A 24,746-nucleotide genomic window follows, 5' to 3' on the forward strand; every position below is an offset into this window, starting at 1 on the left:
TGGCCTTTGAGCCCCCTCAAGACCCCTTCAAAGGCCGAATTTTGAAAAAAACCCTCTTGGTGAGTATACGTCATGAAATAAAACTACTGACCAAATTTCATAAATATAGATAGTTCCAGCGGTTTTCGGCTCGGCATGATTTCTCTGTATAACCTTTGAACCCCTTTATGACCCCCTTAGGGGTCGAATTTAAAAAAATCCTGCTTCTTAGTTTGTTTTTATGTCATGAAATAAAACTGACCAAATTTCATAATTATACCTCCAGCGGTTTCTGCTCAGCATGATTTCGCTATATAAACTTTGAACCCTCTTATGGGTCCTTAAATGATAGATGAATTTCAAAAATCCCCTTCTTAGTTTCTTTTTACATCATGAAATAAAACTACTGACCAAATTTCATAAATATTGCTCCAGCTGTGTCGGCTCCGCATGATTTCTCTGTATAACCTTTGACCCCCCCCCCCTGGTTGAATTTCAAAAATCCCCCTTGGTTTGTTTTTACGTCATGAAATAAAACTACTGACCAAATTTCATAAAGATAGCTCCAGCGGTTTTGGCTCGGCATGATTTCTCTGTACAACCTTTGGACCCCTTAGGGGTCAAATTTTGGAAAAACCCTTGCTTAGTGAGTCTTTGCGTCATGAAATAAAACTACTGACCAAATTTCACAAATATTGCCTTAGCTGTTTCGGCTCGGCATGATTTCTCTGTATAACCTTTGAACCCCCCTTAGCGGCTGAATTTCAAAAATCCCCTTGTTGGTTTCTTTTTACGTCATAAAATAAAACTACTGACCAAATTTCATAATCATACCTCCAACGGTTTCGGCTCAGCATGATTTTGCTATATAAACTTTGAACCCTCTTATAACCCCCTTAGTGGTCGAATTTCGAAAAATCCTTGATTAGTGAGTCTTTACATAATGAAATAAAACTACTGACCAAATTTCATGTTCATAACATCAGTGGTTTCAGCTCGGCGATGATGAATCAGTCAGGACTTGTCATTATATACATACACTCGTGTGCAAAATTAAGAGAATTTGCACATTGTGTCTATTTTCACGAAAAGTACTGAAGCAAAGGTACTAATAATACTCGAAGAAGTATGCAAATATTCAGTGTCAAATGCGTACGCATGCTGTGACCATGGAGGGGATAATAAGGGCACGAGGTAGTTTCCATGATTCATGTGCACTTACTCCTCGGCGACATTCGCTGTGTTTCTTGCAAGAGTTTGGTAAATTTTACAAGCTATCGGGGCCAGTCGCACATATTTACAGGAGTAGTGTTGCTGAGGGTATCGTCCCAAGGAATTGGAAACTTGCTAATATTGTTCCGATATTTAAGAAGGGTAGTAGAGAAGCTGTGTCCAATTACCGTCCAGTGAGTATGACGAGCTCCCTCTCAAAAATTTTGGAAATTATCAAAAGGCAGTTTGTGAAGTGGATAGACGAGAATAATGTATTGCCGGATAATCAGCATGGGTTCAATAAGGGGAAGTCGTGTAACTAACCTCCTTTGCTTCTATGATCATGTGACTAAGGCTTTGGGTAAAAGCATAAATGTAGATGATGTTTACCTTGATTTCCAGAAGGCATTCGATCGGGTCCAACATGGTAAACTCTTGAAGCGTTTACCCGAGATTGGAGTTAGGGGCAACTTGCTGAATTGGATAGAATCGTGGTTAAGAGATAGGTCGCAACGAGTTATGGTGAACGGGGAATTCTTTGGTTGGACAGATACCAGCTGCACTTTTTTGGGGGACGATAGCTCCAATAATGAATAGTCATTAGCAAAACCATGCACGTGTCAGACGAGCCAATCGGCTTCAAGGTCAAAAAATTTACATATGAAAACAAATTTTTTTAAAAATTATATGTTTCGGGATGACAACACAGGAAATGTCAACATTGATGGCTGATCAGCGGATCGGTCCAGAAAGGCGCAACAAAGGTAAGAAGAAAAAAATTAATAATAAAAATGACTGGATAAGAACTCCTCCTCGGGAAATTTATTGACAGGTTACACCCACACCCCTCTGGAGACATCGGGACACTGATGGATGAATGGCCATGAGTACAAGTGAACGTAAACTTGAATAGTGACAGCATTTAGGAAAACTAAGTTCATGATCTTTTTTTTTATTCTTTTAAAACAGGTTTTTTTTTGTTGAGAATAAATAAATTAATATTAATTAGCTTAATTAATTTTTAATTGTTCAATTACTATATTTATTAAGTAATTAATAAGCTTCAGAAACTAAAGTTAATGATGGTTTTTTTAAAAACGGACTTTTACTTGTTAACAAGTCAAAGCCTGCTTTTTTAACAAAGTGATGTGATATGGTGTCGCCACTGTGGTGGTCGAGTGGTCGTAGTGACGGACTCACATCGCGAGGATTGCATATATATATATATTACATGTATGTTAAAATATATGTTTGCAGTATATACATTGTATTTCTGTATTCATTTTTTCATTAATATATGGAGGTGAGGTGTCATGACAAAAGCAAAATCATATCTATGGTTATAGCTGTAGCAATTTTGCTATGTTCCCTCTTATGTCTTATTTGCATATTCGCATGCAATTATGTTAGCGATTAGACAAAACATTTTCCGCACTATAATGCATTGTTGAACTACATGTCATTTCACTTCCATCGCGCGTTGTTACAGGATATTCTGTTCACAGTCGCGTTTCAGCACCGATTTTTTAAAATTCTTAATGGTGTTAAATAGCTTCTGTTGGGACGAGGCCTAGTAATTTTTGTTTGTAATTTCTAACTCCGCTGAATTTATTTTTCTGGTGATTTTAATTTTGCATTTCTGTTCTTTTTTTTTTTAAATTAAGTACTACGATTGCCCATTCAATTCCGCGTGGATTATTTTGATTTATAACGTGCATTTTGGATTATTTCATGTGTATGTGCCTTAAGCATAGGCGTATGCTGAATTTTCTCGGGGGGGGGGGTTCAGATTTTTTCCTTCTCTGGGGGGTTTTACTTTTTTTTACCTGCAAAATAACACTACAATCTTAGCTCAGGGTGGGGGGGGGATTAGAACCCCAAAACCGCCCTTTGCGAACGCCAATGGCCCTAAGTATTCAGATTTCTAATGTGGATTATTGCTGTGAGGTGGAGGGACGAGAATGGGGAAAAAACAGGTGAGTGGTGAAAAAAAACATTTCCCTTTCTCCTGCAGGGTTACAGTAGAGTCGCTACTTCTTATCGCCATGAAAGGTGCTTAATACTGCTTTTTCACCTAGACATGTATTTCATTGATGTAGCTTCAAATGGAAGTACCACAGAGGCAGCACAGATGTACGGTGAGCATTTTCCCCACAGGCGGTTGCCCAATCCGAAAACGCTTGCACATCGCAGTTGTCTGAAATCGGATCCTTTCTTGTTTCCCAGTCTGATGCACTTCGTACAAGGACTTCCAGAACAGCAGGTGTGGAAGACAAGATTTCCCCAGATTACATTTGCATGCATGGTGTTCTTTTTCTCCCGATAAATTTCAACAGGAATGCTGTTTCAAGTTTGTAAAGCACCGTTTCATGTTAGATCAAGCATTCTTTGATGACCATTGTTTGTATTGGTGTTTTATCACCTCTTGAAATTTCCAATCTTTTCTGAATCACTCTGTATACCAACCAAATACCCAGCATGTATAAAATTAGTTCGTAAAATGTGTTGGTTAGTAAATTAGAGGTTCATAAATTAGAGCGGTAACTGGTAATTCAGTTCGCATTTCTTGGAAAGTGTATTTTCCAAAAAAAGAGAAATGTTGACAATTTTTGTATTTCAATTCATATTTGACAGTTACTTTTTTTGTATCAAATGTTATTGAGGTGTCTTAATTTTCATTTACAGTGAGATCAATGTCTCAGGCACCTGTGGGATTCATCGGTTTAGGCAACATGGGACACCATATGGCCAAAAATTTGTTAAAAAAAGGACATTGTATTGTTGTTTATGATGTTTATCCAGAAGCTATGACACAACTAGTTGATCAAGGTGCTCTCATTGCTCAACATCCTGCAGAAATCGCTGAGCGATGTGACCGTGTGATAACTATGCTTCCATCTAGTCCTCATGTTTTAGAAGTTTATGCTGGTGAAAATGGTGTATTTCAGTAAGTTTATGAACAGATTTTTAAATTATGTGTATATTTTAGTGAAATATTTCTAATTGTACAAGTTACCATAATCTTACATATTTTTGTTTGTTAATGTTGCTGAGGAAACAGCAAGAGTATCAATGAACCACCCACCTGGGTGAGAAAGAAAGTTAAGAGAAAGTGTTTGATTGAAAGAGTAAGTCAAATCTCCATAATTCAGGAAGATATTAAAAGAATTGAATCTTCCAGTGATATAGGCCAAGCCACCTTAAACCTCCATACTTTTGGAGTTTAACCTTTTGACAGTAGCAAAGATTCAAATAAATCTGTTCCAGATAATTTTTCACAAGTCCTTGAAATAAGCAGGGGGGAAAACTTTACAGAACGTTACAAATTTATTCACAGAACAGTAATTTTTACATGTATTTACAAGCAGATACATGCTAACCAGATCAGAGTTCTCTTATCAAACATCTAATCCAACAACTCTCTTCTCTATTCTTCTCATCATGTTTATAGACTCTCCGAACCTTCGAGAGACAGTGTTTCCAGAGAATTCTATTTCGTAGTACCAATTTGGCGGTGCCACTTCCTGGGGGATGAAATCTTCCAGAACATTCTCCACCAATCGGATAATGGTGTGGAAAAAAAAATGAAACTAGAAATATGCTGTTGCCATCCTAAAACTGTGATATTTTTTTTAAGGTCCTGTAAAAATTTAGTTATGGTCAATAGCCCTTTGCGCGATTGACCATTTACAGATCATAACATTGCCTCCTCTTTTAGAATTTGTTTGTCCCGACAATTCAGTCCTCGAGTCAGCAGCTCGCACTTCATCACTCACCGTGGTAAAGAGCTAATCGGTTGAAGTGGACCACCTTGCACTTCGATGATGGGGATCTTTTGAACTCGAACCATCACATTGTTCAGTCTCTTTACGATTCTGTAGGGTCCTTCCCATGACGTCTGGAGTTTTGGGCAAAGTCCTTTCCTGTGCTTGGGGTTCCAGAGCCAGGCGAGGTCTCCTTTCTTGAAATCATGAGATGTGGCCTTCTCATTGGTAGCGGTTCTTCATCTTTTCATAAACAATGTTGATGCCGTCCCTGGCGATTCTATGCACATCCTCGAGGCGCTCCTGTAGTCCTTCGACATATTCTTCTGGTGGAAGAGCAGCATCTGACGGCCGCCCAAACAGCAGTTCACCTGGCAGTCGAAGATCTCGTCCCATGAGCATCTGTGCTGGTAAAAATCTGGTGCTCTCGTGGGCTGTTCTCAGTAACAGTCCCAAAACGTCCCTGGTAATTATTCACTTGAATGCCGCTCCAACGTTGTGGGGTTGAAGACTGGCCTAGTATATGGTATCTTAACTTTACTTATTTTAATTAATGTTTACAGATTTCAAAATTTTAACTTTTAGTACGTCAATTGAGACTCAGTTGTTAGTTAATTTAATTGCTTTAAATATGGCTAAAAGTGCCCATTGCTCTGGCTTTGCTTCCATAGGTTCTGACCGAATTCAATCGAACACTATTCTGAGCAGTTGCGGTTTTTCTTGGAAGCAAATGATAGAGACCCCGGAAAGGATACGTGCTACCCTCTTGGCGGGATAAAGACACTGGGTATTATTTGCACCTTTGTTTCTCTGCAGAAAACATCCCCTGGATGTGATTTTTCATGAAATTTTAAAATTGCTAAAAAAAACATTTTTGTCCAAAATCATTCGACATATTTAAGTGTTTTAAATTCCATAAACATTTGCAAGGAAAAACGAAATCTTTTAATTCTTATGTAACTGAGTTAGGAGAGTTGCTGAGGATTGTAATTTTAGAGAGACATTATCCGAGCGTTTACATGATCAATTAGTTTGCGGGATCAAAGATGGGGATTTGCAAAGAAGGCTACTTGCCGAGACGATACTGTCATTAGAAATGACAGTTTCCATGGCTTTGACAGCTGCTGCTATACCTCACACCAACTCCAGTCATACATCGCTATATGGCAATTTCCAACTAGAGGAGTTGAGTGGAAAATAAAGGTGCCATCTATCAGTGGTTGCCCCGGGCTCGATAGATAAAAAAACTTTTTCGGATGTTCTTTTGGCTGGATTCGAATCCTTGTGGACCTTGACAGTAACCTTCACAGTAGAAGACGAGCATCTTACCTCTGCGCCACTTGGGCAGCTGAAACTGCTGCATCCTAATCACAATTGATCCTCTCGCAAGCCTTGGAGACTTAAAATTCAGATTTCGTTGATCAAATTAAACACATTCATTCGGATAATGTTTCGAGGATTGCAGGTCCTTTTAAAGCAACCAAGAATTTTCAAATATAACAAAAAAGAAATTGATTTGTTATTGTTGCGGTGGGTCCCACAAGCACTCAGAATGTAAATTCAAAACCACAATATACCATAGCTGTGGTATTCAAGGCCACATTCAAAAAATATGCCAAAAAAGCCTAACAAGAGCACTTCAGTGTGCAGAAATGAAATAGGTATTCAAGAGGAAGATATATAAATTCTGTACAGAATTTTTTTCCAAATTCTGAACGAGTAAATTTTAATTCCAATCTAAAACAAAATGAGATTTCAATTGAGGGGAAAAATTTGAAGACAGGTCGATTCAGGCTCTTATTATTCAATCGCTTCAAAATCTGTTTTAGATAAATTGTGTATTAAAAAATCAAGAATTAAAAAAACACATTAAATTACAAGATTTTCAAAAGAGTGTAATTTCACTTATAGATGTTTGTAACATAGAAGTTGAATTTAAAAATGTAAAGGCAAAATTAGATATTTTGATTTGTAAAAGTCCCTGTACAAACATATTAAGGTTTTCATGGTTTGAGCCTCTCAGGATTTATCTCACGGGCATTAATGAAATTTAAGTGGATCGATCAAGTACTTCTGAAATACAGAGAAGTTTTTAATGAAGGTCTTGAATCTTATAAAGGTGCCCCTCTTTCATTGCCAAAATAAACCCCAAATTCCCCCGATTCGTTTCAAAGCTAGGAAAGTACCTCTGGATATGAAGCCGAAAATTGAAGTTGCTTTACCTAAGCTTTTGGCAGGAGGAATCATTGAGCTTAATTATGACCCTAAATAGACGACTCCTGTAGTTCCTGTGATTAATGCATCTGGTGATGTCAGGTTATGTGGGGACTTACTTTGAATAAAGCTATGAATGCTCACCCTCTCTCTCTTATATCCGATCCCTGCTGTAAATAAGCTACTTTAAAATTTGAAGAGGGTGGGATTTATGTAAAAATTGGTTTGGCACAGGCATATCCACAACTTCCTGTAGGTCAAAACTCAGCTGATGCTCAAACAATTTTAACGGAATCAGCATTGTCCCAGGATTATTCTGAAATTCAATCGAAAATTTATTCTCAAATTTGGAAGACGTTGTTCCGTACTTTGACGTTCTAATTAGGGTTACGTCTAGAGAATAGCTAGCTTCAAGACTATAGCAAGTTCTTGCCTGCTTGAAGGAATCTGGTCTAAAAGCCAACAAAAGCAAATGTCTTTTTTTTTTATTTCTTGGGATACAGAATTGACTCAAAGGGAATTCACCCTTCAAAGTCAAAAATTGAGATAATTCAAGCCTTTTCTCTCCCAAGAAATAAGCCACAGCTTCAAGCAATCTTAGGGCTCATAAATTTTTATAGCTTCCACAAAGATAAGACAGAAATTTTACATAGGTTGCTTAACCAAAAAATAAGATGGCAATGGACAAGCAAACACAACAAAGTGTTTAATTTTCTTAAGAATTTATTGAGTTCGGATTGCGTGCTTGTTCCATTTGATGAAAAGTTTTCCATTTTTGGGGCATGTGATGCTTTGCCTTTTGGGGTTGGTGTGATTTTGAGTCATAAATTGCCAGATGGTTCTGAAGCACCAGTAGCATACGTCTCGAGAACCTTAACTTCGATGAAGCGTGCACCGTTCTTCAGTACATTTCCCGGTTTGTTTTTTGTTAACCCAACATTGATTCTCTCATTTGAATGGATGACAACAATGAAAAACAAACTTAAATTTTCCACTTTAACATTTATTCGAAGGAAGACTGAATTTTACACAACATAACTTTTCTAACTTGTCATAACACAGAAAGTTAATTCTTTTCATTAGTTTTTAGCAATGAAAGTTTAACAAAATGGTTAGCTCTCACCAATATAGTCTGTCGAGACACCTTTCATATTCTCTCCATCATGGGAACCACAACTTCCAGTCACCCAAGTGTCCAAATTGAACAACTTCAGATTGTGAACATGCATCCATGCCAAGCATCTCCTTGGAGACCTGGCCAGAGTCTACAATACTAGGCCTATCGTACATTGACAAATTTCATGATGTTATTGACCACAAGGTGGTCCATGGCCCACTACCGGCATGAAGGTAAAATATTGCGCTTTCATGTATAACTATATTTGCAAAAACATTTATAATTTAAATTTACATTGCACATTTATTCTATCACATTTCTCAGAGGTTGATGATGAACCCCTACAGGATTCTCACCAGTGATCTGCGGGACCTCCCCATCATGATATCTGGAATTTGCAGGCCCCTCATGTTGCAAGTGGAACTGTGCTCAAATTGATAAGGAGGCATAATATTCAGAGTAAAAAAGTTTCACAACTTATATGGTCATTCATTCATAATAGTCACTAGCCATCAGCCCCTTCTGGGAATATTCAATAAAAACCAACCCACGAAAGATCTCTTCCAATGCTGAGGTGGAATTTGCTCTTAAATGTTTACGATTTTTCGTTGATGCATAAACCAGGAAAACAGATTTCAAATACAGATGCATTGAGCCAATTACCTAAAGAAATCGGTAATTGTGAGGTGCCCCCTCCATTAGAAGTTCTTTTCACTGAAGAGCTAGTTTTCACCCGTTCATGCTAACGAAATTAAGAGGTTAATACTTGGAGATCCTGCACTTTCTATAGTATTAAATTGGGTATTAAAGGGATGGCCTATAAGCTTATCAGGTTCAAGATTTACGGCCGTATTCACCACTTAGCGTGCTGAAACGCGGATCAGTTGGAAGCCGTTTCAGTTTCAAGTCGAAATTGGTATTCTCCAAACACTACCAAGCGAGTATCAAGTAAAACTCGGTTCAGTTGGCGAGTATTTGGCGTATATTAGCTTGGCGAGAGTAGATTCGATGCTGATTGGATGAAGGGTTTTTGATCTTCTAATGAAGTAGAAAACTCAACGGTAGGATTCTTGTGTTTGTTTTTCAACAATTTTTTTTCGATAAGCAAAATATGGTTTTATCATCCCCTTTTTAATGGAAATTCCATTTCATTCCAGCTACGTTTTTCTTTCCTACTCCTGCTATATCTATAATGATGGTTTTTCATTTCGCTACGTAATTGCTAATATTCTCAGATTAGATAAATTATATATATCATTATTAGCAAATCATTTATATCGCATGTATTGTATTTTCCCACGTATAATCAGCCTATGCGATTTTCATTGCTTTGAAGAAGAAGAAATGTATCAGCACATACAAATTTTATTAATCGTGAATGAAATGAAGGAAAAAAGGATGGTCGCAATTGTGTAAAATTTATATTTTAAAAAATACTAATAAATTTGGAAATTTTTCAAAAATAATTTTTATCTGAATATTTTTTAAATTACGATTGTTTTGTACCTGAAATCATAATTTTGTAAACACTAATAAGATAAACACATTAAAATTAAAAAGTACAAAATTCAGTAAATTTGATTTCCAAAAAAAAAATGTGCTAATAGTAATTCTTGTGATGGACATTGAATATTAAATTACTAAACATTAATAGCTATATTTCATATTAGCCAAATAAGTTAATATCTGAGACTGACTTTTTTGTAATTATATTTGTTGAAACTAGTATGCTAGTTGCATGCACTTATTAAGATACTATTTTTTATGCAATCCTTCCTACACAGAAGATGTGCCCCCTCCCAATGTATAAAATGCTAAACCCAACAGTTTTCTTTTCGACGAAAAACTGTTCCAACATGTGTACCAGTTTTTTGATTAGCTTACATAAAAAGTTAGATTCAGTTCAAAACAGTTCATTATATTATTAAATATAAGTTGAAAGGACGTCCTTGAAGCTGAAAGATTCTTAAAAATAAAAAATCTGTAAACAAAGTTTCAAATCTGACAGTCAATACAAGCATTAGTGTATGGACAATTGTTTTTTTATGTGTAAAATGCATTGCCTTTGAATCATGTTTAACTAAAGGATAAACTAATAACCAAGATTAAAAATTTAAAAAAAATTGACATATATTGATAGATTCAACATGATTATTCATCAACAAAATCATTTTCCATCCCTCTTTTTACTAACAGTATTGGTAGTTAAATCTGGATTTTTTTAAAATATACACTGTATTTACATGATGATCACAATAATCTAGTAATTCGTTACTTTCAAAATTTACATTGTAACTTGAACATAATTAAGACACAAATTCAAAATACGTAAAAAAAGGCTAACATTTTCCTCACTTAAGAAATAACGACAAATCAATTATCAAAAATAATTTATTCATATTTATATGGAAGTATTTGAGATCGCTAAAAAAATAATGGTACGTATAACACAAACACATAGTAACTAAATATTGAGATTTTCTTCCGTGATAGTCAGCTTGTCTTCAGTGGCCACATTTTATCGCCGCTGTGGAGGTCGAGTGGTTATAGTGACGGACTCGCGATGCAAGGATCCGGGTTTGAACCCCACAGTGGTGGTCGGCTGAAGTTGGTTTTCTGTGGTTCCCAACTTCAAGGCGCGATGCGAGCCGATCTCCCAGTTAAAAAGTCTCGCCGCAGAGAGCAACAGGCCTACAACGTTACAAATATTCAATCATTACACTTCACTCATAATTTGAAGTATAGATGGCAGCACTGAAATATCATACACAACACTAGCTACACACTCAGACTGTTAGGTGTACACACTCACTTTGTTCCAGACTCTGCCACGAAGCCGGACTGGAAGAGATCTCGGCAACGGGATAAGTTCAGTGGCAGAGCCCCTGGCGTTCATTCATTCGGCCACATTTTATCATAGATATGTGTTTTTCACCCTACTTTTGCTCCCAAATACTTGTTTCATCTGAAAAATTAAACATAGGTTTCATGAAAAAAAATATTTCTCGAAAGAATGAAGCAAATTATACTCATGTGTTGTGATTTCAAATATAGTGGAATCATACTGCATAATACGAATAAAGCACATGTAATCAGCAATCATGTGGTACGAGTTATGTAATGATAGATTACTTGAATATTATAAATTTCACTCAATCATTGCCCAATGCTGGCATGAACTGCACATACATAAGGTTCCAAAAAAGTAATTTCATGAATTTTTTGAATTGGTGTTTTGAGCACGGAAGGTATGATCCCACACTAAAATCTCGATAAAATGATATTCTGCAAATCAAGAAAAAATATCATTGTTGAGGGATTGCAGTTGTATTAAGAGTAGAGATGTAAAATTCTTGAGAATAGTGTCACGAAGGACTCTGGAAGGACTACTATTGTAAATAACTTGAGAATATTCTCCAATTATTTATAATATTTATTATATATAATATCCTAGAGAATATTCTCTGGAAAGACTACTTTTATAAATTACTGGGGATTATTCTTATCAAAAATAATAATTCTCAAGTTATTTCTCATATTAATATTCTCATTTCACATCTCTAATCAAGTGGCAGCAGTTTAACATTATACTATAGGAATTTCCAAACAAGACTTTCAAAATATCGATGTAGAGGGATTTATTGTTATATCAAGTATCATTGTAGTGAGGTTTAACTGTAAATAATAAACCAATGAACTGCAATAATTATATGCAAAATATTGATGCACAAATAGAATGAAATGAGCTGATAATATGATTTTGGATAATGAGAATGCACCACAGAAAAAATTTTTTGTTGTGGATGTGTTTTCATTTGTGCAAATACTGTGGATTCTGCTTATAGAGTTTTTGGGTTTTTTTTCAAAAAATGAAAATGAAAAATGTAAGCGGGGAAAATGCTTTAAACAGGAAATCTTAATAAAAATTAGTTTGAGTACTAAGCAGGAAAATATTATACTTGGGAATGTTATAAGCGAGATCGAGTAAATATAGAAGGAAAATGTCATGTTTACACACAGCAGCAAAATATCATGTAATAAATATATTCCTGCCAAGAGGTAAAAGGTAATATATTTTGCTTGGCATTAATATAAATATTTTCATATTAGAGATGAAACACTTCATACACAAATCTATATTTTAGAGTGTTGGTGAATATTGTATTGTTTAGGAATTAAAATGCACTACTGTAATGATCACTTTTGCCTAGTACATTGTTTGAGTTAAATGTAGGCTCCTCAAGAGAAAAAGGGGCCGCACAAAAATGAGATCTGGTTGAAATTTTCTAGAATTTACCAGGTAGGGCCACAGAAAAATTTCTCGTCTCGAGGCCCCCCTCATGCTCTTAAGATGGTCCTGGTTAGGGAATTTTTTTTTTCTAAAAAGAAATTACGATTCATGCTGAGAAAATTCGAAGCTGTATACAAGTGACTATTCCTGCAATTCAAGAGAGATATTTATGACTTCTTTTCAGACCCATGATTCATTATTTTCAGAGAGGAAAAAACTTCAAAAGCATGACACTATGCCCCACCATTTTAACCTTTTGGTCAGGACCGTAAATAAGCTGGAGCAACCAGAGCACTTCCCAAGGGTCGAGAGAATGGGGCCCCTCACAAAAATGTAAATTTTATTTCACATAATACTTTCAGGGGGCCCCCACTCAAGAAAAAAGTCTGCATCGAGAGAGCCCACCACGACCTTTCTTCAGGTACCATAAAGACGAATTTGTGTCATTAATATCAATACATAAGTATATTACACATACAATTCTATCATTATTTGATAATGATCATTTTGTTAGCAAATAAAGTTTAGATTTGAAGGAAATCAATAGAAAAGTATCATTACTCACCTTCTTTCGTCACTTGCTGATGGCTTCAAGTAGTTGACGGCTTTCATTGATCGGGGATAATTATTAACATATATTTAATGCCTAAACGTGGTCACTCATCACCTTATAATTAATAAATTATTCTAAATTCCCTATTTCATTCCGGCTCATCGTAAAAACAATTCAGCAGGACCGCCATTACTACGTCGATGTTTGTATTTGCGGCGACGATAATGCTCACTGCGCATGCACTGAAACTCGATCCACCCTGCTGGATTGCCGAAATCGGAGGTTCAGCTTCAGGCTCGAAAAACTGGTCCCTGGATCTCGATTCGGGGCGGTGAATACCAATTTTGAGGTGAAACGCGGTTTAGAACCTGGATAGCGTTCTGAACCTGGTCTGTGAATTCGGCCGATAATGTATTGTTTACAAAAAGAAATGAGCTTTTAGTTCATAAAAATTGTTTATTATGGAGAAATCATGTAATACCAGTATCTGGGAGACTTCGTGTTTTGCAGGAATTGCTCTTAGGACATCCAGAAATTGAGCGGATGAAGTCTCTAGCTCGCTCATACGTCTGGTAGCCAAACCTCAACATTGATAGGGAGCATCATGTGAAGGACGGTATGTGTCAGCTGACAAGAAAACGCACCACCAAAAACTTCGTACATCCCTGGGAAATAACTTCATAACCATGGTCACGAATTCATCTTGATTTCGTTGGGCCTTATTAAAGTCGAGTTCCTGGTCCTTGTGGACTTTTTTTTTTTCCCCCAAATGAGTCGAGGTTCGTCACTGACAACAATTGCTGAAGCAACCATTAGTATCCTTCAGGAGATCTTCACTACACATGACATTCCAGACGTTGTGGTGTCCGACACCACAGGCCAGTTCATTGTAGAAGAATTCAAGTGGTTCTGTGAATGGAACACCATCTTTCAAGTCCTGATCGCACCAAGGCAACCGTCCAGGAACAGTTAAGCCAAGAGGACCGTCAGACTGTTAAGGATGCCCTAAATCGCATCGTTCGAGAATCATGGAAGCAGAGATTAGCGAATTTTCTTTTCCAGCAGCACTGCACCCCTACAATAACTACAGGTACATGTCCTGCAGAGCTGCTCATGGGAAGGAGGCTCTGCACAATTCTTGACAATCTCCATCCCGATCTCACCACAGAAAGAAGGTTGAAGCAGGAGTTGGACACTTAGAAGAAAAATGGTTATCGCTCTACGAGAGAGTTCAGCATAAATGATTGTCCTGATCAGAAACTATATCAAAAGTCCATATTGGATTCCTGTGACTGTGCTACAGCCAACAGGCCTTGTCAAATACAGAACTGTGACAAACTATAGAACTGTCATTAGGTGTCATGGATCAAATGATCCAAGGAAGACTAGATAACAAGCTAGAATCTCAAGTTCCTTTGCTGCAACCTGATGATCCTAGTCAATCTGTCGATATTGAAGCAACTGCTGCCACATTGCAGACCAGACATAGTCCAGCAGAAGCACCATTGTCTTCAATTATTAATGACTGTCCGAAAGAGATTCCAGAAGAAATTTGCCAAAGACCCAAACGAACTGTTGTTAATCCACTGCATTACGGAATTGAATTCACCAACTAGGGGTGAGAGGTGTTGTGATCTGGCAACATCAAGTGGCTGAATATGCAAATTATCTTGTGTATATATAAGTTTGATGTTCAGATGCATTCATTCTCTAGTCATGTAACCTTTAATCTCTTGTTAATAATATAACCTGGTATGTTTTCATCATGAGTTGTTATTTGCATCCTACATTACAAACCCACCTTCCAACAAACAGCTTGCATTCCCGCCTCAAAGTTGGAAAACCACAGAAAATCACCTTCAGCCGACCACCACTGTGGCGGGGTTTGAACCCAGGTCCTCGCAAACATGAATTAACCCAAAAAGTTTATAACACTCAAATTAGTGGAAGCTTCAGTCATATAACAAGTCCCATTGGAAAAATTTTTGCACAAGAAACAGGAAGATTTTCAACAGTGTATTTATGTAGCATGCAAATTCAGGCATCGTTGTCACTTCAAATTAGGGATGACAGATGGCAGCACCATCAGAACATGGAAATAATCTTAACTCGGACATCATAAATACGTTAGGGACTCGCATACACTCAGAACACATGTTCTAGCATGTACCAATTTGTTAGTGATTCAACCGATTTGTTAGCATTCACAATATAATACATGTAATAGTCACAATATAATACATGTAATAGTCACAATATAATACATGTAATAGTCACAATATAATACATGTAATAGTCACAATATAATACATGTAATAGTCACAATATAATACATGTAATAGTCACAATATAATACATGTAATAGTCACAATATAATACATGTAATAGTCACAATATAATACATGTAATAGTCACAATATAATACATGTAATAGTCACAATATAATACATGTAATAGTCACAATATAATATATATGACAGTCACGATGCCAGATTTGCAATTGCAATGGATTGTTTATTATTGCTATGGATGGCTGCATTTAACTATGGAAGATATTCTCAATGCTATGGAAATAACTTTTTCCTATAAAAAATAAGACTTTTGGGTTTCTTAATTGTATAAATAGATGTTATTTCAAAAAAAAAAACTTATCTTCATTGACTAGCTATGGTGTAATGACAAATTTGTATATGCATGCGACAGAACAGGACAGTTCAAGAGGTGTTTCATGGGACTAGAAAACAAAAAGTTCAGTGATTGAATTAACATATCTTTTTCCATTAAGTGTGTTGAGAAAAAAATTTTGGGTTTACAGACCTGCCAACTCTCCCGATTTTTCATCCTTCCTCCTGCTCTCCGGATTTGTTAAAATTTCTCCGGATTTTGGCCAAAAATTAGATTTTACGTGAGCTTTCACGTTGTCGTGGCGTCAGTGATTACCGTCGTCGTTAGGGAAAACACCCATAGAGGACAGCCATAGTAATTTCCATCGAGCAGCCTTGAAAAAAGTCTCTGTGACCGCATTTACGCAACTGGCAAAGACGCGACTTCGTTTTCGTAGCGTTTATTGGCAATCATTTATCAGGGGCATGACCTTGGTTGCCGAAATTCCTGTATAATCGTTATTGTATTCCATTAACAGCCGTGCGGTAAACACGTTTTTTCGTCTGCAGCTTTGTAATTTGAATTTTTTTAAATTTTTTCTTCCGATTAAACGTCTACAGAAAGAAAATATAAAACTCTAAGCTATATAAAGCTTTTAAGAGTTCATATACCCAAGATAGAATCACTGATAGCATCCACGAAAGGAAACACTTATATTTTATAAACAGTATGTAGATGTGATTTCTCTATTCCGCATGGAATGTGATTTCTCTATTCCGCATGGAATGACCAACATGGCATTATATTCTGCTCAGGGGCAATGCAGAACCTGCCTTGGGGGGGAGGAATGTAACTTTTTCTTAATTGATTAAAAAAAAAAATTTTTTGAATTTTTTTTATAAGATTCTATGAGTGTTGGGGGGGGGGGGTCTTCTCTCAGGAGAATCTCTGGATTTCGGGATTTTGAAAGTTGGCACGTCTGGGTTTAATTTAAAGGAATATGGTGACAAGCTCACAATCCAGGCTGACGATTGAGCATTAATAATAAGTGTTCAATATATTAACAAATGAAAAAATATAAGGAATATGTTAAATGGCCTCTGCGTAAAGGCAAGTTATTATTTCTGCACTGGTTATGTCTGTCTGTTAAGGGCAGTTCTGGATCTATGATAACAACAACCAATTTCAGGATTGGTAGGAAGGATCATCGGAGAATGAAGGCAAATTTTGAATTTAACGGGTTCCATGTTTTTACCGTGTTTACACCACCTATAGAGCAAGGCCTCCGCACGAAGCGAAGCTTGTGATGTCAGTGAAGGTCATCTCTCCTATTGCCATTGAATATACTGCAAAAAAAGGTAAAGATATCGCATGCATCAGCCTGCTATATTCAGTGGCAATAGGTGGAATAGCCTCCTTCAGTGATGTGACAAGCTTCGTGCGGAGGCCTTGTTCTATAGGTGGTGGTGGTTTAACTGTCTTATGTAGGGTCACTAAAGCATAAAAGCTATTATTCCATGGAAAGAGAATCATGGAAAAGCAACAAAAAGAATGGCAACCTTATGATGGTTTCGCACTTGTAAGCAATGTTCCCTCTAATTCTTGGGGACCAGTACCCAACCAACTTTTCAAAATCATGTTATAGCAAAAGCATGTAAAGTAAGATCATGTAAAGTGAAGAATACCTGTGTACTCAAAATTCCATTCCACTAAATATCTTGTATTAAAATTCCAGTTCAGCAAATAGCAACTGAGAAAGATATAAAACTTTTGCCACCATGTGAGCGTGAAGAATTATATTTTGCTTTAAATATTCACAAGAAGCAAAAATACTAAATTTAAAAAAATATATTTCATATATTGTGAGCATTCTATGACTAGAAAAACTAAATGTTGCTCAACAAATTGAGGTGCAAGAAAAATCTGTATAGATAGACAGAAAGAGGCTAAAAATCACACATTTTAAAACTCTGAATTATAATCTGATCATAGTTTTTCATAATTGTTTTTCAAACATATCTTTCATTAAAAGATTTCCTATTTTGAATTTTTTTCAGACAAGTAAAACCAGGAACATTACTGATTGACAGTAGTACAATAGACCCAACAGTATCTAAAGACTTGGCAATCATGGCGGAAAAACGAGGAGCAGTTTTTTTAGATGCCCCAGTGTCTGGAGGTACTTGTTGCTTTTAAAATTTTTTACATTACTTCAATTTTGTACCTTCAGTTTCATTCCAGTTTGTATTATCTTCCCAATTGATCTCTTCATGAATTGCACATTCAATTAGACCAGTTTAATTTTCATAGGTCTATACTGATATACAAAATCTAAGAAAAACAAATTCTAAACTTCAAAACAGGGTTGGCAAGTTTTTTCCACAGTGGAAAAAAATGTGGTAAAAACCACCATGCAAAAATAGTTTTTACGAAGTACAGATGACTGGATACCAAGCTGAGATAATTGGAAAGAAAAGTTACATTCCTCTGTGGGGAATTGAACCACCAACCCATCACTTTCTGGGCGTATACTCTATCACTAAGCTACAAAGGACAGACATTTACTTTCCCAAGAACACTGTTCCTTTGGACTGCACGGGACTGCGCAATAGACAGCCTCCTAACTCAGCAACGGCTCGCAATGGAGTTAGCCCCCAGGTGGCAACGTAGAATGAAATGATGAACATCTCTGCTAATTATACAAAGTGCAGATGACTGGATACCAATTGTTGCCAAAAAATAATAAATAAAAAAAAATCCAACTGGACACCAAGCAAAGATAACTGGAAAGTTAAATTCCTCTGTGGGAAATCGAACCACCAGCCAGTCACTTTCCAGGTGCATATTCTACCATTAAGCTACAGAGGACCGACATTTTCTTTCCTAAGAACACTGTGTTCCTTTAAGCTGCACGGGAATGTGCAATAGACAGCCTTCTAACTCAGCAACAGCTTGCAACAAAATCAGCCCCCAGATGGCGATATAAAACGAAATGATGAACCTCTCCCCTAATTATATGAAGTACAGATGACACACTGGATACCAAAGCGAAGATAATAATAGTTAATAAAAATAGTTTTTGTCATTTTTGCCAGTGGCAAAAGTTGAAAAAAATTATAATTTAACTTTTACAGTAGAACCGTAACTGTAGAACAGAAAACTTTCGGACTCCAACTATCCGAACTCCTGTTATCTGAATCACTTTGAGGGGAAAAAAGGCAAAATCTGTATATTTTAAAAGTTTCCAGTAATGGATACACAGACAATGGGTCACCAGTCTTGTCACTTTCAAGCCCATATACACGTGAGATTAAGATTTCAATGTGGGTGGTTTGGTAAGTATAACCTTAGCCACATAAATTGTCTTTTGGGTGCGACAATACACATGAGAAATGCAATGTAAATAAACCAAAAATATGAAGAGGACAACAGCTAGATGCATTTCAGAAGTATATCAAGTTTCTTCAGTAGCTAAGAAAAATAGAAATATGGCAAAAACTCCATATAGCGGGGTTATTCACTGTTCAGGACAAAGAGTCTAAATGAAATGACCAGCCATGGGAGGAAGAAGAAAAATTTGTGGCACCAATCGCAGACAAAAACATTGTAGTGATGATGATGGAGAAGTGTGGTGTGCTAGTTACGTTGTGTCTGGGGCGATGGATAAACGGTGAAAGTCTTGGTTGGTTACTCATTTTCTATGCCAGTTTAAATGGTATTTAAAGGCACCTTTCGTTTGACCTATATAATCCACATTGGTATAAAATGATGTAGATGCTCCAGCTGTTGAGTCAGTTGATGAGATCTTTTAGTTTAGAGAAGCTGATTTTATTGATGGGGTGAAGATCACCAAAAAAATTATATTTTCGGAGGATTTTTGCAATATCAGCTGGTTTTTGGGAAGAAAGGCAAAATGTTCAAGTTTTTGTTTTCTGGTTTAGGTTTGGTTCTGCAAGTATTGCTGATTAATTTGCTGTGTAGATTGTCAATCAGGGAGCTGTGGTAGCTATGATCGGCTGCTATATCTTAGAGGATAATAAGAGTTTATTTGCAAGTAGTGTCTGTGAGAAGATCTTGATAGTTCACATCACGAATGTATAGAATGCTGCTTATTTTTGTGTCGAAGGATTCACACTAAAGTTTTGTGAGGGTAAAGAAACTGTAAACAGTTTTCAAAAGACTGGTAGCAGTGTTGGATTTTTACCAGTAAAAACTAGGCATTTGCTGGTAAATACCTCGTATATACAATTAGCTTCTAAGTATTGATCATTAATATGCAGAATAAATTTTTTTGTTAACTAATGATTAATAGTTGTTTAAATAATAATCATAAAAAATTCAAATAAAATTAAGCCTTAATTGAAAAAGAAAAATAATTGTTGAAACACACCATTGTAACACAATGTTTGAGTCTTGCAATCCACTTTGAATTAGTTTGATGTAAAAACCTATTTTTTCCCCTTGCCTCCTCTTTGTATTCATATAAATTCTAATAACTGGCATTTTGTACAATTTATAACTTAAATATACTACAGTAAAAAGCTATATAATGATAATCAAAAAGAAACATATCATTAGTAATATCGATGTGGAGGAGATTGTTATATAAGATTATTATACAGTGAAAGCTTGCTACAACAATACTTTATATAACGATAAATTCCTCTACAACTATATTTTTTCTTGATCCGCAGAGTATTGCTGTATCGAGGTTTCACTGTATATTACTTTTAGTATAGAGATAGTGAGTCTATTGCCTACTATTTCTATACTATAAAAACTATTATTGGTGTGTAAAACTATAATATGGGTGTTACTTAATTTTTTTTTTATAAACTTTATGATAAATGATGTAATCAAGATTGATTCTTTTTCCCACTTTTTATTATCACTAAGAGAATTGTATAATCATTTTTTAAATGGCTATTTATCAGAGGCGTTATTTACAGACGAAAGAGGGCTCCCCAAGCAGTCTATAGCAAAGGCTGGTGTAATTTTGTGGTCAAAAACATCAAATTAAAACAGAAGGCGGCAAAATTCTAATAGTCAGCATGTGACGAAGTCATTAACCAGCCTTTGCTGTTTATAAACAGATACTTTTACTAGAATATATAGTGTGTATACTTTTCTCTCTTTAATCCACTCACGAACATATGATAACAATATGAGACTATCTTTATGGCAGGGATTAACAAATCAAAAAGTATTTTTGCATCAGCCAAAGTGCTTAGGAGCTGAGCATAATTTTTTCTCAAGAGAAATGTTCCTTAATAGTGGGTTTTTTCTACTTTTACAGATATGCAATATATATATATATATATAACATACATTCTAAGAGAAATATTGAATTAAAAACCAAATGTGTTGAAAAATTCAGAATTAAAATATTTCAAAAGCCAGAGTATAGCGCTAAAGGCAGCTGTATACACATAACTAGAAATTATAAAATTAGAAAAAAATGAAAAATTACAAAAATAAATGGAACAATGAGGAGGTCGTTCTCAAGGGCGACCCCCACATTGTCCGAAGAAGCAAAAATGTTTCTGATGATGGTAAGCCAAAGAAAGACATAGAATTACCATCAGTTCCCCTACATTTTTGCGAAAACAAGCTTTAGAAGTCAAAAAGCAAATATGAGAAAATACAAAAATTGAAAATAACTAGAAAGACATGAATTTAGTAGCATTAGTAGCACAATATTAAATGGACCTCTCCACAAAAGTGTGTTCAAAAAGTTGGAAATTGATAGGAAATAAAAATGTAAAAACCTACTTGAAATTCAACTCTTTAATGGTAATGTCACAAATTGTGAGCCACATGATGTCAACTAACACGTCGAAAAATGTGGTTGAAGTTTGAAACCCATAAAGGAAGACGGATAACCGTTGCCACTCAAGACATTTAAAAGGTCAAAAAATGCGTTAAGAAAATCATTTACACATTATTGCATGTTTTTTAATTCTTGATAGTTGTCCAAAATATATCCTTTTTTTGCTAAAATGCACACTGCCATGAAATCAGAAAATTTTGTGTCATTCATAGACTTCAATTGAATAATTACATAAAGAAAATTTAAGGTGCCAATGCAGATTTTCTAGTCACCATGGTGCCCAGGATTTGTCAAGCCTAGCTTTATGGCAAGAAAATTTAAGAATAAGATTAAATGAGCATATTATATTTTAATATGCATGCTAGTAAGAATATAATTGTAGTACTCTGTATTCACACAACATTGTATCAAAATTATGTATTTCTTTAAGAAAAATGGAAAAAAGTAGATAAATTTGTTTTTAATAATGGCAGAAACAGTGACTTTTCCCCTCAAGATGGTAAAAACCCACGGAATTTACCAAGATGGTAAATACCATGCCAACCCTGTGGGTGGTATATGATTTATATATGATTCCTAACTGAAGTTGGTAACAAGGAAACGGTTATTTTCCGGATATTGTGCTGAGGTGAACTCTGAAAGAAAAGTCATCACATCTCCGCCGGGACTCTAACCCAGGCCCTCTTGCATACCGGGCAAGCATGCTACCATCTACACCACTGGAGACATGACCCTGCCTCCCAAGGGCGTAGCGAGGGGGGGACTTGGGGGTCTGGTCCCCCCCCCAAAATGTGAGAAAATGACCGAAAAAAGGGGAAAAGATGGCCAAATCCATTGTTCTGTCAGTTTGGTCCCCCCCCCCAAAATGAAAGTGCCCCCCCCCCCCCGAATGAAATTTCTGGCTACGCCCCGGCTGCCTCCGTTATTTCGCGCACTGTGGCGTGAGGCGCTGAAGTAGAGACATTAGTAGCCTCTCTTAACTTCAGGAAATTGCCCCCGGGTGGGACAGTTTAGAGAGATTGATGACTTTTTCTCAGCCCAAAATATCAAGGAAACAAGAATTCACAAGGTTTCCTTGATATCTTGCCTCACGCCACAGTGCGTGAAATAAGGGAGGCAGGGTCATGTCTCCAGTGGTGTAGATGGTAGCATGCTTGGCCTGTATTCAAGAGGGGCTGGGTTCGAGTCCCGGCAGAGACGTGATGACTTTTCTTTCCGAGTTCACCTCAGCATAATATCCAGAAAATAACTGTTTCCTTGATATATCTTGGACTGAGAAAAAGCCATCTATCTTTCTCTGAAGTTGGTAAGTTTGATAAATATGTAATTATCACATTATCACTTCTGTTCAACCACTTATCAGTTTTATCCATATGTGAATCATTACATATTTTGCCACAGAAATTAAATTGAAATGAGTATGAAGGAGATAAAAAACAGAAATTACTATAAGTCTTGTAGTGTTAGCTTTCTTCACATTCATAAACATATTTTTAAACATAATCAACATAACAAAGGCCATATTTATCATCCTAGTCTGAAGTTTATGCATAATGTCTGATAAATGTAAATAATTCATTGACAATTTATCATATTTGCCAATAAAAATTTGGGATTATACACAATAACTGGTAAATGGTTTGAATTTAGTTTTGCTCATGGTAAATATCCTTTGAAATATTTCAGGTGTCAATGCTGCTAAAAGTGCATCATTGACATTTTTAGTAGGAGCAAGAGAATCTGAATTTAATGCTGTTCGAGAAATTCTTCTTTGCATGGGGGAAAATGCTGTTCATTGTGGAAGTGTCGGAACTGGACAAGCTGCTAAAATATGCAACAATATGGCTCTTGCTATTTCTATGATTGGCACTGCAGAAGCAATGAATCTTGGTATTAGGTATGTGAATGCTAATAACAAATAAATGACTATGAGTCTAAGACTAAACACATTTCAAGATTTATTTTTGTAATTATCTATGTTTATTGTTTCAGTGATAGGTTTATAGATAGGGAAGTTAAGCTAAAAAAAGATTGAGCAATATATTAAATTTTTCTATTAAATAAGACATTTCTTTTCAAAAAGTGAAATGAAAAAAATAAAGCAGTTTCCTTTTTTTTTTATTAGTAATGGTATGTTGAAGTTATACAAATGGTAAACTATCATAAAATTTACAATGCTACACCCCAAAATTCAAAATTATATTTACTGACAAACCATAAACATCTAAATTTGCAAGGACCCCATATTTCTGCTTTGCCCAAGGCTCTTTCTCAAATAAATTATTTGCTGTATACTCAGTCCTGCTATTGAAGATGTATTAGCTGGAACATAAATTCTCTTAAATTATTCTTTTTGATTAAAATTCTTTTTGTGATCTAGCATAAATTTGTTCCTGGATAGATTCTTCTTTTCTTTGTTACATTGTAGTAAGCATACTGAAAGAACTTCATGTATAGTATTTGATTGCATCTGATTATATTTTTTACTTAAAAAGTCTTGGAAATGTTAGCATCGGTTATAATAGCAAGATTTTACATAATATTCTATGTCTTTAAGGAGATAGGAGTAGAGGAGATATGATCGAAGTGTTCAAAATTTTCAATGGGATGGATAGGATGGACCATGAACTTTTAGTACACCGCCAATCGACTGCTTTTACAAGGGGACACCAGTATCGATTGGTGAGGGACAATGCAAGGTTATGGTGTCGCAGGGAATTTTTCTCCAATAGGGTTGTTAATAAATGGAATAGCTTACCCCCGGAGGTAGTAAATTGTAACACAATTGACACGTTTAAAAAGAAATACGATAAACATGTTGGGGTAAATCGAGAAGCTATCCATTCTTAGAATAAGACAACCATAAGTATTCTTTATGGGCATTGTATAATATTTTATCATGTGTATATATTGTTTGTAATTTGTGTTAATTGCATTTTTAATTGGGTTGCTGTATTTTTGAAACATATGACATCCATATTTTTATGGGCATCTTTTTATCAGCCACCTCGTTGGGCATTTTGCCTGTTGTGGCGTTGTATTTGTATTTGTATTTACTTAGTATTACTATACAGAGAGTTTCACTCTATATACACTGAAGAGCCAAAAAAAACTGGTACCTGCCTAATATCGTGTAGGGCCCCGCGAGCACGCACAAGTGCCGCAACACCACGTGGCATGGA

At 35.9% G+C, this 24,746-nt stretch overlaps 1 protein-coding gene across 1 annotated transcript in view; it reads left to right on the forward strand.

The window, feature by feature from the left end:
* Positions 1-24,746, forward strand: part of LOC149073511 (3-hydroxyisobutyrate dehydrogenase, mitochondrial) — a 120,441-nt gene that overhangs the window by 32,849 nt on the left and 62,846 nt on the right. Inside the window, exons 2-4 of the mRNA XM_089247120.1 lie at positions 3,877-4,138; positions 17,792-17,913; positions 23,251-23,461. Of these exons, the coding sequence (XP_089103246.1) occupies positions 3,877-4,138; positions 17,792-17,913; positions 23,251-23,461 (595 nt within the window). The remainder of the gene's footprint in view (positions 1-3,876; positions 4,139-17,791; positions 17,914-23,250; positions 23,462-24,746) is intronic.

This window comes from Pholcus phalangioides, unplaced genomic scaffold (assembly GCF_987345545.1).
Source record: "Pholcus phalangioides strain wild (caught in Gottingen) unplaced genomic scaffold, Ppha-v1.0 ptg000017l_1, whole genome shotgun sequence".
NCBI lineage: Eukaryota > Metazoa > Arthropoda > Arachnida > Araneae > Pholcidae > Pholcus > Pholcus phalangioides.